Source organism: Dipodomys ordii, unplaced genomic scaffold (genome assembly GCF_000151885.1).
Source record: "Dipodomys ordii isolate 6190 unplaced genomic scaffold, Dord_2.0 Scaffold8, whole genome shotgun sequence".
NCBI lineage: Eukaryota > Metazoa > Chordata > Mammalia > Rodentia > Heteromyidae > Dipodomys > Dipodomys ordii.
In genome coordinates, this window is record NW_012267224.1 from 10,702,365 (window position 1) to 10,719,786 (window position 17,422).

General features: G+C 37.8%; 1 protein-coding gene across 3 annotated transcripts in view; it reads left to right on the forward strand.

Annotated features, from left to right (window-relative positions):
• The window catches only part of Rbpj (recombination signal binding protein for immunoglobulin kappa J region), a 69,121-nt gene extending 52,201 nt beyond the window's left edge, over positions 1-16,920 (forward strand). For all 3 annotated transcript variants that reach the window (XM_013009043.1, XM_013009044.1, XM_013009045.1), the window contains 8 exons: positions 5,209-5,374; positions 7,261-7,435; positions 9,753-9,890; positions 9,998-10,110; positions 14,023-14,163; positions 15,725-15,880; positions 16,150-16,253; positions 16,426-16,920. In XM_013009043.1, coding sequence (XP_012864497.1) covers positions 5,209-5,374; positions 7,261-7,435; positions 9,753-9,890; positions 9,998-10,110; positions 14,023-14,163; positions 15,725-15,880; positions 16,150-16,253; positions 16,426-16,741 — 1,309 coding nt within the window. In that variant the 3' untranslated portion in view covers positions 16,742-16,920. The remainder of the gene's footprint in view (positions 1-5,208; positions 5,375-7,260; positions 7,436-9,752; positions 9,891-9,997; positions 10,111-14,022; positions 14,164-15,724; positions 15,881-16,149; positions 16,254-16,425) is intronic.
• The last annotated feature ends 502 nt before the right edge of the window (positions 16,921-17,422 follow it).

Consider the following 17,422-nt stretch of genomic DNA (forward strand, 5'->3'; position numbering starts at 1 on the left):
GTGCTGTCATTGAGCTTTTTTGCTCAAGGCTAGCACTCTACCATTTTAAGCCTTAGCACCACTTCCCATTTTCTGTAGTGAATTGGAAAGGTTAGAGTCTCAGGCTTTCTTGCATAGGCTGGCTTTGGACAGTGATCCTCAGATCTACCAAAAATGGAAAAGGAAAAGAAAGGAAAGCTTCCCCAAGCTAAAAAAGTAGAAAGTCCTTTTTTCTGAAGGAAATGTAGCATCAACTTTTTCCACTGATTAGTATGTAGCAATAGTGATACTGTAGAGACAGTCCCACAGCATTGAGACACTGAGACTGTGGTTCTCAAGTCATACTAAGAATTGTATTCATTGGAGTAACTGATATTCCAAAGTTCCAAAATATGGTCCTTTTAAACAGAGTAAGCATCAGAGGGTAGTGATTTTTGAGAAGGTACACAAATGATATAAATGACATGAGTTTGAGTTTGTCTAACCACACTTCTTGTATATATTGGGATGGACAAAAAGCCTTCAGCTAACATGTTTCCAAGATCTATTACTAGGATTCATGGGAATAGTTGTTGAAGTATATAAAATGAATAAAAATCTTATGTGTGGGCATATCACCACCAAGTGGCAGAGAGTAACATTGCCATGGACAAAATGAAAAAGGCAACATTGTTATTTAGGTCTGGATTACATAAGGGCTGGGCTTTGTACTTGGCCATGCAAGTGCTGTTCCACTTTAGCCACTCTTATAACCCTGAGTTTTGCTGGTTATTTTTGAAATAGGGCCTTCCTGCCTGCCTGCCTGCCTGCTTTCCTTCCTTCCTTCCTTCCTTCCTTCCTTCCTTCCTTCCTTCCTTCTTCCTTCCCTCCTTCCTTCCCTCCCTCCTTCCCTCCTTCCCTCCTTCCGTCCTTGTCCTTTTTCTTGTCCTGAGGCTTAAACTCAGGGCCTAGATGCACTACCTGAGCCTCTTTGTGCTCAAAGCTAGAGCTATATTCCTTGAGCTACAGCGCCACTTCCACCTTTTTCTGAGTAGTTTTTTGGAGATAAGAGTCTCATGGACTGTTCACGCTGCCTTCAAACTGGGATCCTCAGATCTTAGCCTCCTGAGTAGCTAGGATTACAGGCATGAGCTACCAGTTCCTGGTGAGTCTTGCTTTCTATGTGCTAAGAACCTGTGATATGCTCACTTTAGGCTTCTGTTCTGTCATTTCTGAGATTACAAATACACCCCACCATGACTGGTAACCTTCTGTGGAGATGGAGTTTTCCAGATTTTTCTGCCTGGGCTAGCTTTAAACTACATTTCTCCCAATCTCAGTCTCCAAGTAGTTAGGATTACAGGCTTGAGCCACCAATACCCAGGTTAATAGATTATTTTGTTAGTTTATTTTGTTTTTAAATGTAGCTTTTAAACTCTGTAAACTTTTCACTAAGAGCTTAGGACATACTGACCAAAGTAAGAACATTTCATACATAATTGTAGATACAAGTCTGCTAATTTTTATTAGGTTAATTGTGTGTTCTTTATATCCTCAGTCCCTTTAATTTTCTTTATGTATATTCCCTTTTTTATACATATGTTTATCTTTTATTTGATTGCTGTAGCAAAAGAAACCTGTGAAAGTGAAAATTTGCACTTGTGTTAATTTTTAATGACAACAATTGAAATATTTAGAAAGTGATTTCATCTGCACCCTACATAGTCTTGTATGTTCAGATCTGTTAGATCTACCAGGGTTTTGCTTTTGGGGGGTGGGTATCATGGCTTTTGTGAATAATTGTAGGGTTGATACACAAACACAGGGCTAGCCTATTTTCCACATTTATTAATGCTTGACAATCCCTGGATGACTGAGAAAAAGAATGTTTTATCTGCTTGGCTAATTTTATACTGTTTCATAAGCATTTTGTCACAATGCATCTGAGAAACCACCAGTACTCATTCTTTCATCATTTCAGGCCATGTTATTTTTCAGATATGAAATGAAAGTATATTTTGAGATAACTGAGATTTGGCTACCACATTTGGTATACTATCTAAAGCATAGCTCCTTGAATATTGTAGCTAATGTTTTAGTTTGCTAAGAAGTCTTACTATCAGTGCAAGTAAAATGCTAACTGGAGATGAGTTTCTAGAAGTGATGCCTTTACTATCTCTTGAGAATATGACAGTCGAGGTACTTGAGTCTGTGCCAGAATAAGCATTGGGTAGTTCCCAGCATTAAAAGCCAGAAAGACTTAAATTGAACCAATTCCAAAATGAGTCTTGCTAATCTAGACATTCTTCCAAACTTGGAGTAACCTGGAGGTAGGCCTACTACTGTGACTATGACCTTTATATCCATGGCCTCAGTGCAAGCCTACAGACAATAGAGCTGCACTTCTCTTTTAGTTTAAATAAATACAAAGTCTACAGAGGTTTCCCTTCTTACTCACCTGGTCTGTAGGGCCCACTGGGTCTGGCTCCATCTGTTGACCCAGAATTCTGGTTTGTTTATGTCCCCACTATTGGTCGTAGTTCTAACCACAGAGCCTTTGCACTTGATCTTCCTCTACTCACATGCTTTACCCAAATGGCTTTAAATGGTAGCTTAAGGATGATTTCCCTGGCTTCCCCGTGTGGTTCATCTTTCAAGTATTCCATTCCTGCTTTATTATTTCCCTCAGGGAACACTAGCTAACAAAGTGTATATACTATTTGAATTATTTTTAAATGGTGCCTCTTATTGGAGTATAAATTCCTTAAGGAATTTTGTCTGTATTACTGTAATCCTGTATATGTATATATACATATGTATATTCTAGAGATACCTAGAAGAACTAATAACTACTAAATAAACCCTGCTCTCTTCTCAAAAAATTACCTCTGGCTCCAGTTGAGGAAAGACAGTGCCATTATATTTTGAATCAGTCAGTAACTGCTGCAGTAGATACTCAGGGGACAGTGACAAGAAGCCCATTCTGCTTACCTTCAGAAAGGCCTGAGAGTCACCAACATCTTGGTTTGGATTTCATATCAAATCAAATCAAGTTTGCTTCTATGGATGGGTATGCTTTCACATGTCTGACCACCCCTGCTGTTTTCTTAATTATAGCACACACCAGTGGCTGGTTGTCATTTCATTTAAACTATTTATTTATTTATTTTTTTTTTTGGTCGTGGGGCTTGAACTCAAGGCATGGGTGTTGTCCCTGAGCTTTTTCCATTTAAGGCTAGTGCTCTACTATTTGGAGCTACAGTGCCATTTCTGGTTTTTTAGTGGTTAATTAGAGATATGAGTCTCAGACGTCCCTGCCTTGGCTAGCTTCGAACTGCAATCCTCAGATCTCAGCCTTCTGAGTAGCTAGGATTACTGCCATGAGCCACTGGTGCCCAGCTTAAATTATTATTTTTTTTAACAGTAGGATCAAGAGAATTAAGAAATATTTTTTTCAAATTCCTAACTATAAAAAATAGTACAGCCGTGTGCCAGTGGCTCACACCTGTAATCCTAACTACTGTGGAGGCTGAGATCTGAGAATCTTGGTTCAAAGCCAGCCTGGGCAGGAAAAGCTATGAAACTCTTATCTCCAATAAATCACCAGAAAACCAGAAGTGGTGCTGTGGCTCAAGTGGTAGAGCACTAGCCTTGAGCTGAAGAGCTGAGGTACAGCGCTCAGGTCAAGTTCAAGCCCCATGATCCTCCCTACCACCCCCTCTCCCCCAACTCCAAAAAAATTAGTATGAATTACTATGAGGGCCTTTCTTTTAAGAAAGAGAAGGAACCCAGTTCTGTGAGTAATTAAAGGATATTCATACTGGTTTATAATATTACCTAGCTTCTGTAGGAATTTTGAAGTACACCACCAATGTGCCATAAGTCATTTAGTGTATGTACATGTTAGCAGGTATGACTGGAAGTAAGTGAATTATATCCTGCATATCAACTAATTTAATATATGTAAAATATGGGGCTTGAACTTGGCTTTGGAATCTTTAAAAATTGTTAGATAAGGAAGTCACTTTAGGTGGGTAGAATTTATGAGGGTGTTTGTTAGCAACTAGCAAAGCAAGTATGTGCTCAAAGAATAGTGTCTTGATTCCTTTAACATAAAAGATCTCTAGGCATTTACAGTGCATCAAGGATTTAGAGGGTTAGAGACACAAAGCAGTGTGCTCTCATAGAACTCCCACCACAATAATCCATTTTCCTGTTACTTTATACATATTTTGAAATATTGAGTGCTTTAATGCTACTTTCCAGGTTAAATACCAAGTAAGATTAAGTATAATATGTGTAACAAGAGTAGCATTATATGTTGAGTAGATATTAAGTATCAATCATGAGTCTAGTGGTCTATTATTTTAATTTAAATTTTTATTATTATTATGAAGATGAGATGCAAAGGAGTTATATAAGTTGAGTAAAGAGTGTGTGTGTGTGCGTGTGTGTGCGTGCATGCGTGCGCGTTTGCTGGTTGTGGTGCTTGAACTCAAGGCTAATGCTCTACCACTTTGAATTACAGCACCACTTCTGGTTTTTGAATGGGTAATTGGAGTTGAGAGTCTCACAGGGACTTTTCTGCCCGAGCTGGCTTCAAACCAGTCCTCAAATCTCAGCCTCATGAGTAGATAGGATTATGTGAGCCGCCAGCATCTGGCCATAAGGAGTATATAAAATGAACTTTACAACTTTGGGGGGGGGGGAGATCGGGTAGAGTAGGGGAGGATGGGAAGGGGAAACAAAGGAAGAGGCAACAATGCTTGATAAGAACTGTATTCATTATTTTGCCCATGTAATTGTAACCCCTCTGTACAGTATTTTCACAATTAAAAAAAAAAAGAAATTCTACCTCAAAACTTTTACCCAAACAAATTCAAAAGTTTTGATTCTTGGGCTGGGAATGTGACTTAAGTGGTAAAATGCTTGCCTGGCATGCATAAAATTGTGGGTTCGATTCCTCAGTACCAAATAAGTAGAAAAATCTGGAGGTGGCGCAAGTGGTAGAGTTCTAGCATTGAACAAAAGGTGCTCAGGGGCACCTCCTAGGCCCTGAGTTCAAGCCCCAGGACTGCCCCCCCCCAAAAAAAAAATGTTTGATTCTTGTCCTATAGATGGATTCAATTGCATTGTAATATTTTTTGTAGGAATTCAGGGCCTTTCGATATGGTTGTGTAGTAGTGATAATGTTCAAGAAAATGAAATGTCTTGAATCTAATTGCTTTGTGTTTCTCAACCATTATTCAGGTTTTTTTGCCCTCCTCCTTGTGTATATCTTATGGGTAGTGGATGGAAGAAAAAAAAAGAACAAATGGAACGTGATGGTTGTTCCGAACAAGAGTCTCAACCATGTGCATTTATTGGGATAGGTAATAGTGACCAAGAAATGCAGCAACTGAACTTGGAAGGAAAGGTAAATGAAGGCTGCTGTTCCCTGTGAGAAGGACTTGTGTGGTATCAGAATGCAGTTGACCTTCATTTTTGTTGTTGTTATTGTTTGTTGGTTTAAAACCATGGCCATGAGTCACAATGTCTGTCTAATCTGTCTATATTATTTTTAAGTAGTTGTATTTACGGAGGGGCATTTATCACAATTTCTTGAATATATAATCTAAAATCAGAAACCCACCTTTTAAATAGCTGGGATCTATAGCTGTGAACCTATGCTCTTGACATCTAGAGGTGGCACATAGGAAACCTGCACAGCTTGCTAGGTGTTTTAGCAGCGTGGAAACCAGAGATTTGTGTTGGAAGCCACTGGTAAAGGTAGATAGCTAATCACGTCTGTGTGAAGAAACATGATACCCAAATGTCAGTGAGAATACACCTGTTGATAGTGATTTACTCAGCCTTCTTAATCTGTTTTCTGCTAGAAGCAGAGTCATAAACAAATTCTTAGAAGTGTTTATCTGGGTTGTAAAGATTGTTGCTTAACAATAGTACAGAACTATAACTTCTTGTTCTTTTTCCTCGTTTTCTCCTTCCTTCTCTTCCTCTTACTATATGCTGGTCCTGGGACTTGAACTTGGGGCCTGGGCCACAGCCAGCACTCTGCTACTTGAGCCACAGCTTCACTTATGGCTTTTGGGGGGGGGGTTAATTAGAGATAAGACTCTCAGACATTCCTACCTTGACTGTCTTTGAATCTTGATCCTCAGTTCTCAGTCTGAGGAGTAGTAAGATTGCAGGTGAGAGCCACCACTGCCAAACCAACTTACCTTTTATTGCTGCTAGTTTTTTCAAAAAATTTAGTGTGTGTGTGTGTGTGTGTGTGTGTGTGTGTGTGCGTGTGTGTGGGGGGGGGTCTGAGAGCCACCACTGCCAAACTAACTTACCTTTTATTCTTGCTAGTTTTTTTTTAAAAAAATTGCGTGCGTGCGTGCGTGCGTGTGTGTGTGTGTGTGTGTGTGTGTGTGTGTGTGTGTTCATTCGTCCTGAGGCTTGTTGCTCAAAATTAGCACTCCACTTCCAGCTTTTTTTTGGCTGTTAATTGAGATAACAGTCTCCACTAGCTTTCCTGTGTGAGCCGCCTTCAAATCACAGTCCTCAGATCTCAGCCTCCTGAGTAGTCAGGATTGATTACAGGCATGAACCACAACTACCTGGCTAAAACTTAATATTTTCTGAGTCCTATGGGATGGAGTTTTGTGGTTAATGTTTTAAAAATGACAATTCTAGTTATTATGTATTCAAAGTACTTTTATTAGAAATATTTTCTTATAAGGAGATTCGTATGTGATGCTATTTCTAAATAAATAGCCATGTATGTTGGTTTTATGGTTGAATCAGAGGACTAGGGAGGATTTAAAGCCATTGAGGTAGTACTATTTTGAAGTATCTTTGCTATTTGGTATTATAACTTGAATACTATAATTTCAGTTACCAAAACTGACATAATGATGTGGACATTTTCTTATACTTTTAATTTCAGTTTTTTTGTTTGTTTGTTTTTTTTGTCAGTTGTGGGGCCTGAACTCTGGGCCTGGGAACTGTCCCTCAGCTGTTCAGCTCAAGGCTAGCGCTTTACCACTTGAGCTACAGCGCCACTTCTGGCCTTTTCTGCTTATGTTGTGCTGAGGAATTGAACCCAGGGCCTCATGCGTGCTAGGCAAATACTCTACCACAGAGCCACTTTCCCAGACTTAATTTCAGTTCTTTTGGGTAATCCTTTTAGATGAATTTAACCATGTTTAAAGTATTGTTTTATAGCCTCTATTTTAGGGTATCCTATACTCAGGTCTAGTTAGTCTGGTTTCATTTTGAAGCCAGTGTTATTACAACTTTGTTTTTCTTTCACAGAACTATTGCACAGCCAAAACATTGTACATATCTGATTCAGACAAAAGAAAACACTTCATGTTGTCTGTAAAGATGTTCTATGGCAACAGTGATGACATTGGCGTGTTCCTCAGCAAGAGGATAAAAGTCATCTCCAAACCTTCCAAAAAGAAGCAGTCACTGAAAAATGCTGACTGTATGTATGCTCGAGTTCTCTCACTTATCCTCAGCTCTCATCATGAGTTAGTAATAACAAACTTGTAAAAATTAAAATGCTGCCTTTTCAGTAACAATTCATTTGTAACTGGTTTCATATCCCTTATGCTCATTTTAAATTTTCATATTGAAAAAATGTACTGTACGTGGTCTAATGAAGTGATCAAGTTTCCTGAGGTTTTCATTCACTTAATTAAAATTACGTTTAAAGTTGAATTTGTACTGTTCCTGGGGCATTTGGGAAAATAGTGGGACTTTTTTCCTTCAGGAAAGTGACTAGGTGGGAAATGATCTTAGCATTCTGTGTGTTGGGCTAGTAATGCTGCCATTTCTCATTCCACGAAGAACTGATCTACCTAGAAGGTCACAAGTACCCCTGGAAAGAAACTTCAAACAGGCTTCAGATAGCTAGCCTGAGAGAAACTAAACCAATTTTTAAATAATGGTTGCCCAGAATAGACTAATCTTATCAACAGAGTTTTTTGAATACTAAAATATACACTGTTTGAAATACACATTTCAACACCTACACATTTATTGTTCTTTAAAATTTATATATAAAAAGCATAAATTACCAATGTCTTGTATTCAGTCTATTTCCAATTCAGAATGCAGAGATGTTTTGTTTTGCCTGTAACTGGGGTTTCAACTCAAGGCCTTTATATTCCCTAACACTTAAGTACTCCGTTTTCTTTTTTGTAATTTGTGATTTTGTGTGTGTGTGTGTGTTTTTTGTTTTTTAAAACACTTCTGCTTGTGTCTTGATGGTAGAGCATCACTTTTAGGGTATTTTCCTATTTACATAAATGTGTTTTGCACATCTAAAGTAAGTCTTAAAATACTTAATTATATATATATATATTTGTATATATATACATACACACAACCTATATATATGTATAGAGAGAGAGATGAAAATAAAGAATTGTCTCAGCAAGGCAAAATTTACTTCTGTGCAGAACAGTGTACCATCAGCCAAAAATCTGGTAAGCAAGCACAGAGAACAGGCAGTCTGCTCTGCTATTTATTCCTAATGCAACAGGCCCAGCCCCTCTGGCTCAGATTGGTTGAGCTTGGGTTTCCCATCTGTTCACAATTGGCTAGTTGAATGGGGTAAAATATATTTCCATATGTGATTTTGAAATAAGATTAACAGTTCATGAGTAATCCCAAACTATATTTCTTGAACACTCTGGGGCATGTTGTAATTAATTCCATCTTGAAAAGAAACCAGTTTAAGACAAAAACCTTACATTTTACAAATCCTTTCTTATCCCAAGGCAGTACCTCATAACAAGAGCCAAGCCACCAGGCTAAAGAAGGAACTCTTAAGCAATACACTTAGAAAAGATAGTTTTTCTCACATTTAACAAATTTTATTTTATATTGTAAATAGACTATAAGCTGTTTTACATGCATTATAATATTTCAGAGTATTTAAAAGATAGCAGAATCTCTAAAATCATAATATATAGTCACAATCAACCTTAGTAAAAATTCTTCTACAATTTTTCCTATACATATGTTCTATAGGATTGAATGCAAGCATGTGGAGTCATTGTGCACACATGCCTAATCTAACCACACTATGTAGAGTGATTTATAGTCTGCTTTTTCACTCAAATATTTTCTTATCAGTGCATCTAGGTATACATAATTTCAGTGGGTGAATGGTCTTATAAATTATTTGATCACATTCATACTATTAAACATTTATTGTAAAGATAATTTTCCTTCTAATGATCAGCATTATATTAGGCAGTTTTTAGCTTAAAGGGACTTTTTTCTTTCTTTTTTTTCTTTTCTTTTTCTTTTTTTTTTTACATTTGGATGCTGGTCCTGGGACTTAAACTCAGGGCTTACACATGTATTTTAGCTTTTTTGCTCAAGGCTAGTAACACTCTATCACTTGAGTTAGAACTCCACTCCTGGCTTTATTGGTGGTTATTTGGAAATAAGAGTCTCATGAACTTTTGTGACTGGGCTGGCTTCAAACTGTATTCCTCAGATCTTAGCATCCTGAGCGATTAGGATTATAGGCATGAGCCATTTGTGCCAAGCTTTTCAAATGACAGTTAAGACACTATTTTAGTAGGTTTATTCCTAAGAAATACCTTGACTTTTTTTTTTCATTTTGCTATCATATGTGTTCTTTCATGAAAGGTTGTAGCATTTGTCTCAGAATCTATTCCTTGTTACATTTAAATAAAAAAAAATTTAACCCACCAAAGCAGAAGTCCTTTCTTGTTTGGCCCCTGCCACAATCCGCTAAATAGGAGCCATTTTTTTCTTTGCAGTATGCATTGCCTCAGGAACAAAGGTGGCTTTGTTTAATCGACTTCGATCCCAGACAGTTAGTACCAGATACTTGCATGTAGAAGGAGGCAATTTCCATGCCAGTTCACAGCAGTGGGGAGCATTTTATATTCATCTCTGTGAGTACACAAATGTTTTTATTATAATTGTTATTTGAGTTTTATTTTCCCAAGAAGACAATAAATTATAGAAGATGCTAATTTGATCCCTTTTCTACCTACTGCAGTGGATGATGATGAATCGGAAGGAGAAGAATTCACAGTCCGAGATGGTTACATCCACTATGGACAAACAGTCAAGCTTGTGTGCTCAGTTACAGGCATGGCGCTCCCAAGATTGGTAAGTCTCCACTCCCTTGGTTAGTGTAGGTAAAAATTGGTTCCTAAAAGAGGAAATACTAAAATGCACCTTGATGTTTATATCATTTTTAAAAAGTGATGCCAATTATCCCTGTAACTGATTGTTCTCCCTTATCTCTGAAGTTCTTTAGGAAATTAGCTGTTTTTATAAAACACATTATTTCTAATTAATTTTTCCTTTTAGGTTGTATATCTGAACATATCCAGTAGATGGCACTGTAAATTTTTCCTCCTTTTACTGATGCAGATACACTACTTTTTATCTTATCTGCAGTATCCAAATAAAAGACCAGTTTTTTGTTTGTTTTCTTTCTTTCTTTTGTTTTTTTTTTTTTTTTTGTTGTTGGTCCTGGGGGCTGAACTCTGGGCCTGGGCCCTGTCCCTCAGCTCTTCAGCTCAAGACCAGCGCCCTACTACTTGAGCCACAGCACCACTTCTGGCTTTTTTTCTGTTTATGTGGTGCTGAGGAATCAAACCCAGGGCCTCATGCATGCAAAGCAAGCACTCTACCACTGAGCCAACTTCTTAGCACAAGGACCAGGTCTTTAAAAGCATAAAAATCTTATCTACATAAGCATAGTTTATATTACACTAACAGATTTATTAATGATTAAATAAAGTGGGTATTTTTTACTTTGGGAGAGAAGTTTAGGATTTGGGGGCTTTTTGTTCTCTAGACCTTAAAACTGTAAACATAGAAACTTTCTCAGTAAAATGAAAACGAAAGTCCTTAGAATTCTACCCCTGTCCCATTTTTCCTTTGTTTGTTTTGAAATAGTATCATTTAACTGCATTAAAACAACCAGGATTTATGGGTAAGTGTGCTTTAAGGGCAGGTGGAAGAATATTTAGTATGCTATTTGTCAACATGTTTTTAATGTATCTCTGGTGAACTATTTCAGTGATTTATATGTTTTGAGGCTATTTCAGGAGAAGCTGAGTATATAGTCATCTTTTTTGTGTATATGTATATATGTATATATACACCTAAATATGGTTATATAGGGTGATTTATTTCCCATTTTAGTTTAGTAAGCTAAAATGTGTAAAGTGTAGTATTAATCTGTAAAGCCTTGAATTTGGAACAGATTCCAATATGAAGTATAAAGGTAGGGAAAGGTATCTGTTGACATGGAGAGAAAGGAGCAAAACGCACTCACTGCTTCCTACTTGCTGGGTGAATGGTCTCCTGTTCACCAATGCTGGTTCACTTTGTTCATACTACAAAAGCACCTGGCATAGGCTTACTAAGTGTTTTCATGTAGTTTCACATCAAGCACAGTCATCTGCTTGACAGTCACTTTTATTTACTTTTCTTTCTATACTGAAAACTCTGTAGCTCTCATAAAAATATTACAATTAAGAAGTTTATATAGAAAATATATTGGAAAAACTTGCAATACCTTCTAGAAATTCCATAACTGAATTGTGACTAGTTTCCCCCAAATCATTGGTAGATTTTAGATGTCTCCACTCCTCAGCCTCTTGAACTACAGCTATACACAGCAATAACAGCAACATTCTGTAGCTTTCATAATCATTTTTAAAGAGATTATCATTATCACAGAAATGAAGGGAAGAAGGGTGAGCATGTGTCACTATATTCAATGTATGTAAAAAATGTATGTAACTTCAGGGTAGGGATGAGAGGAGGGGAAAAATAGGGGGAGAACGAAGAAGGGGTGTTATTGATCAAGAAGTATAACTATAACCTGACTTATGAAATTGTAATCCCTTTGTACAACTATTTAATAATTGAAAAGATGATCATTTATTGAAAGTTGCTTTTCATGCCTCTGAGAATATTAACCTTGTTGGAAAGCTTTGCTGAGAGAACACCGTCCCTCTGAGAATGAGTTTCAATGGGATAATTGTCACAGTACAAATTGTGTTTTGAAGGATGTTCTCAAAAAAGGTCTTGTGTGTACAGGACTGGCCAACTAACATGAATCCTGTTACCTACTTGCAACATGTGTTTAGTTGAAGCTAGGGGTAAAAGTATCTGAGATTTACGTCTTGCGTGTTACAGTTCTGTTCTTCAGGTGTCACCCATGCAGCAAAAGTGCACTAATTTCTACTGTCCACTCTGGCATACAGAGAGTATATATCACTGCATTTGGTTGAACAGTCTAGTAACACAAACCCAGACAATACTGATCTGCCTTTTAGCAGATACAGTAGTAGGTATATAGATAAGTTATTTCCTGTCTTTAATATATTCCAATATTACCTGTCTACAAAAACAAGCCAGTTGGAATAACACCTGATGGTTTCTGAAAGTACAGCTTACATACCTAAGTTGTAAGGATTTTGGTAATTACTTACGTACTCAAATTTCTTATCTTAATAATTAGAAATCATAATGGGCTCTATGGACAGCAGTGTCTGTGCCTCAAGAACTGTAGTGCAGTTCCAGGCCGCACGTGGCCTGTGTTTGCCCTGTGCTGTAGCAGCTGGCGGAGCACCATGAGGGAAGCTGCGCACGAGTGCTGGAGAGAACCATGACTTCCGGGGTGGAGGTGGTCAGCCAGTGCGCCTGAGCTCTTCGGGCAGCTTTAGACCTACACCAGTTACTCTCTACAAACCAGACTTCATTGGGTTGTTAAATCCCATGAAGCTTTAAGCATTGAACTGAAGCATTTTGCTTGTGTTTAGTCTCACAGACTATAGTAGAATCTACAATTGCTAAAAGTGTAACCTCTCCTTTTAATTTATGTTAAGATTGGTAAGATTCTAAATATTCCAACTAAAAACCCACAACACAAAATAATGTAAATATGAAGAATACTACCTAAAGTTTGAGGCTTAGCTGAAACAAAATGATCTTGGAACAGAAAGGAAATGTGAATCAAGTAGTAAAACCAGTAACATTGTGCAATATTAACGATATTTAATGCTAATTGCAACAGTGTTATTAGCCTTTTTAGATGGCAGACTCCTCCACCCCCCAACTCTGAGCAGTTTGCCTAACCATTCTGAACTCATTTCCTGGTCTGCAAACCTTATTCTAATTCCATTCTCTTTAAGATGTAAATAATTATATTTAAATGACTGCTGTGACTGACGTACCCGTGATAGCCTTATAGGGTGTTTTTCTTGAAGTTGGAATATTTGTGTTATTTCAAAGAACATAAGTAGTTACAACTTAATATATGGAACATAAATATCACCTGGGAATTTGTTAGAAACACAAGCTTATCAGGCCCCAAATGAGCCCCAAGCAGTAGATGAGAACTTGAGAACTCCCAATGAATTATGTGTGCATTAGTGTTTGAACACCACTGGTCTAGAAAACAAGTGCTTCTGGCCCTTCCCCTACTCCTCAGGTGTTGTAGAAATGGGTAAACGATCCCTGTATTTTGATGCTTTTCATAATATCTAAAAGGATGTGTGTGCACTCTCATGTGCCAGTCCTTAGGGCCTGGGTGCTGTCCCTGAGTGTCTTTGCTCAAGAGTAGTACTGTACTCTTGGGGATAGAGAAAAGAGTCCCACAGACTTTCTTGCCCAGGCTGACTTCTAACCAGAATCCTCAGACCTCAGCCACCTGAGTAGTTAGGATTACTGGCATGAGCCACTGGGAATCCACCTTCTAAAAGGATTTTTTAATTCCTAGCCTTATTGTTTGTAAATGTGTTTCTGTATGTAAGCAATTCTTGTCCACATTGTGAGTAGGATATGCTGACCAGGTGGTTAAGAATCTTAAGTGCAGCAGAGAGGATGGGCCTTGAGTTATAAATTTGGGAGATACCAACCTATAGTGTAGCAAAGTATACCTTATGAAGGTATATATATTATTAATTAAACATATGCTATGTACTATACTCTTGACAGTGAAAAATAAAACCTTTCCATGTTTAGATGACCTTTAAATTTTTAATTGTTGAAATATAGATAATTAGGAAAGTTGACAAGCAGACAGCATTACTGGATGCAGATGATCCTGTGTCACAACTCCACAAATGCGCATTTTACCTTAAGGATACAGAAAGAATGTACTTGTGCCTTTCTCAAGAAAGAATAATACAATTTCAGGTATGTTTTGAAGTTACTGGTAAAAATCTAAAATGTAAACTGGATTGGGGTTGTTGCTTATTAATACAGCATTTTATTAATGGTATATTTAAGATCCTCTTTCATTCCCCAGTGCTGCAAATATATTGATTTTTTTTTTTTTTTTTGGGTCGGTCATGGGGCTTGAACTCTAGGCCTGGGCGCTGTCCCTCAGCTCTTCAGTTCAAGGCAAGCGCTCTACCACTTGAGTTACAGCGCCACTTCTGGTTTTCTGGTGGTTTATTAGAGATAGGAGTCTCACGGTCTCTCCTGCCTGGGCTGGCTTTGAACCATGATCCTCAGATCTCAGCCTCCTGAGTAGCTAGGATTACAGGCGTGAGCCACCAGTGCCCGGCTCATTGATTTTTTTTCAGTAATGAAATATGCTACAAATCAGTGGACTAGCAGCTTACGGAAATAAGAAATTGTTATGAGCTATTAATTTATGCAAATGTGTGAAGCTATGCTCATCTATTACTCTTTTGGTCCCATGTTCTTTAATACACAGAGTCCTCCCATGTGCCAATGATCCTTTGTCAGGGGAGAACTCAAACTGTGAAATGTTCTTAGAAACAAAGTTTTCATCGAATGTCAGGATTCTTAACCTGGAGTACAGAGAGTGGGAGAATGTTTCACAGTTGAACTCTGATGTTGAATGAATCTTCTGAAATTATGAGCATGTACTATGTAAGACAAAGACCTCAGAAGATTCAGAGTTTTAGCCAGCCTTACAGGAGGGTCTCCCATGATAGTGACGATGGCATGATTCAAATCTAATCCTTACTCAAAGGCTTTAAGGGCACATTTATGACATGGGTAGATAATTTAATAGGCTAGTTACAGTTTCATGACAAACTCCTATACCAGAGCGATAGCTGTAGACTGAACTAATGGGTATGCTCAGTCTTGGTCCATAGATTTCTTACTTAGGGGTAGGAGGTTGTCAGTTGAGATTTGGTTTCTTCTTGTGATGTGTGCATAAACTATAATAGTTTCCCATAAACTCTTTTGAGTTAATATACATTTATAGCAACTGATCTCATGAATGAAATTATATTGATAATGGTTAAATATTGATTATTTAATGTGTTACTAAACATTTGTCTTATAACAAGAACTACTGTGGTCTTTCATATAAATACTCTCGTTTACCTTTTCTTTAGGGATTGTCAAAGCAGCATACTTTAAGTTTACAGGTTTATTTATTTGTGCCATCCTTAGGCTTTTTTTTTCTTTTTTAAATATTTAAGCTTTTGTTCAAAACTAACATTCTACCACTTGATCCACTTCTGGCTTTTCTGGTGGATCATTGGCAATAAGAGTCTAACAGACTTACTGTCCAAGCCAAGGTCCTCAGAACTCCCATCTCCTAAGTAGCTACGATTACAGGCATGAGCCTCTGGTTCCTGGCAAGTCTACAGATTTTTTTTTTTTAACTCTTCCTTACTAACTCAAGTCTGTAATGTTATTTGATAAATTCTCTTATACTGTAATGTCATGTGTATAAAACTCTTGTTTCTGAATATTCTGTCTTCTCACAAAGGCCACTCCATGTCCAAAAGAACCAAATAAAGAGATGATAAATGACGGAGCTTCCTGGACAATCATTAGCACAGATAAGGCAGAGTATACATTTTATGAGGGAATGGGGCCAGTTCTAGCCCCGGTCACCCCTGTGCCTGTTGTGGAGAGCCTTCAGGTGAGACCAGGCCCCAACTCCTCAGCCATGACTAACAAATTATTTCATAGTAACTTTGATTGTTCTTTAGTTATTGTGTGATCTGGGTACTTACATTGACATCAACTTGTATGTTACCTTGAATATTTTTAGGCAGCTTTGTGATCATGCATTTAAAAGAAACATTTTGCAAATGTAAACTTTACACACTTTCACAAATAAAAGTTGAATGTGTACTTTAGTAAAAAATGAAAAGTTGTCTTAATGATGTGATTTTCTGTGAATTGCAGTTGAATGGCGGCGGGGACGTAGCAATGCTTGAACTCACAGGACAAAACTTCACTCCAAACTTACGAGTGTGGTTTGGGGATGTAGAAGCCGAAACAATGTACAGGTACTGGATCAAACCTTTTACGTCATCCAGAGGTTTTGAGGGGTGTGAGTGAGTCCCTGAGGTTCTTCCTGACATCCATTACAATGTATTAAGCAACTTGTTAGAAGACTTTTTTCTGAAAATGTACTTTGTTTTCTAAAGTGTTTCTAAGTGACTTCTTTTTTCTCCTCAGATGTGGAGAGAGTATGCTCTGTGTTGTCCCAGACATTTCTGCATTCCGAGAAGGTTGGAGATGGGTCCGACAGCCAGTCCAGGTTCCAGTAACTTTGGTCCGCAATGATGGAATCATTTATTCCACCAGCCTTACCTTTACCTACACCCCAGAACCAGGGCCGCGGCCCCACTGCAGTGCGGCAGGGGCGATCCTTCGAGCCAACTCAAGCCAAGTGCCGCCTAACGAATCAAACAGCAACAGCGAGGGAAGTTACACAAATGCCAGCACAAACTCAACCAGTGTCACATCGTCTACAGCAACAGTGGTGTCCTAACTACCGTCTTTTTGTTAGGACTTCAACTGACTCAAGTGCGGCAAAAAAAAGTTGACACACAAAAAAGAACAATGTTTTGTGGCTTCTTGGGGAAACTTCATACCAGGTGATAGATGCTATTAAATAAAAAACCCTGTTACCTGCAAGTGCTGATGTGAAACACAGAAGCCACAGTAAAACAAAAATATCAACATGTACAAACTATTGGAAACCAAGTTTTTCAGCTTTTTTTCCCTCACAGTGTTGTTTGGTTGGTTTTTGTTTGGTTTTGTTTAAATGGGCAAGAAATAGATGTGTGGCTGGAATAAAAGTCAAGCAAACTAGAAGACACAAATCTAACCTAGTTTTTATGGACCAAGGAACTTGTATAAGCTTTAGTAAAAGGTACATTTTCACCATACCTTTTTTATATCACAGTACATAGTACGCCTTGTTACCAAATAGGTTGTTCTCCCCTCCCCTTGAGCTTTTGCTCTAAAGTACATTCAGGTTCTGAGCCTGACCAAGCTTGTTTAATCAAATTACCTACACTTCCAGGTTCTTTTTGGTCTAAGGCTGGAACTTTTTTTTTTAAGCTGAAGTCTTGTGACTTTTCATGAATTGAAATGGTTTTGATTTCAGCGAGTCAAATCTTGTAAAGGCCTGCATATTTTTTTTAAGATTATATGAAGTCTGTGCAAA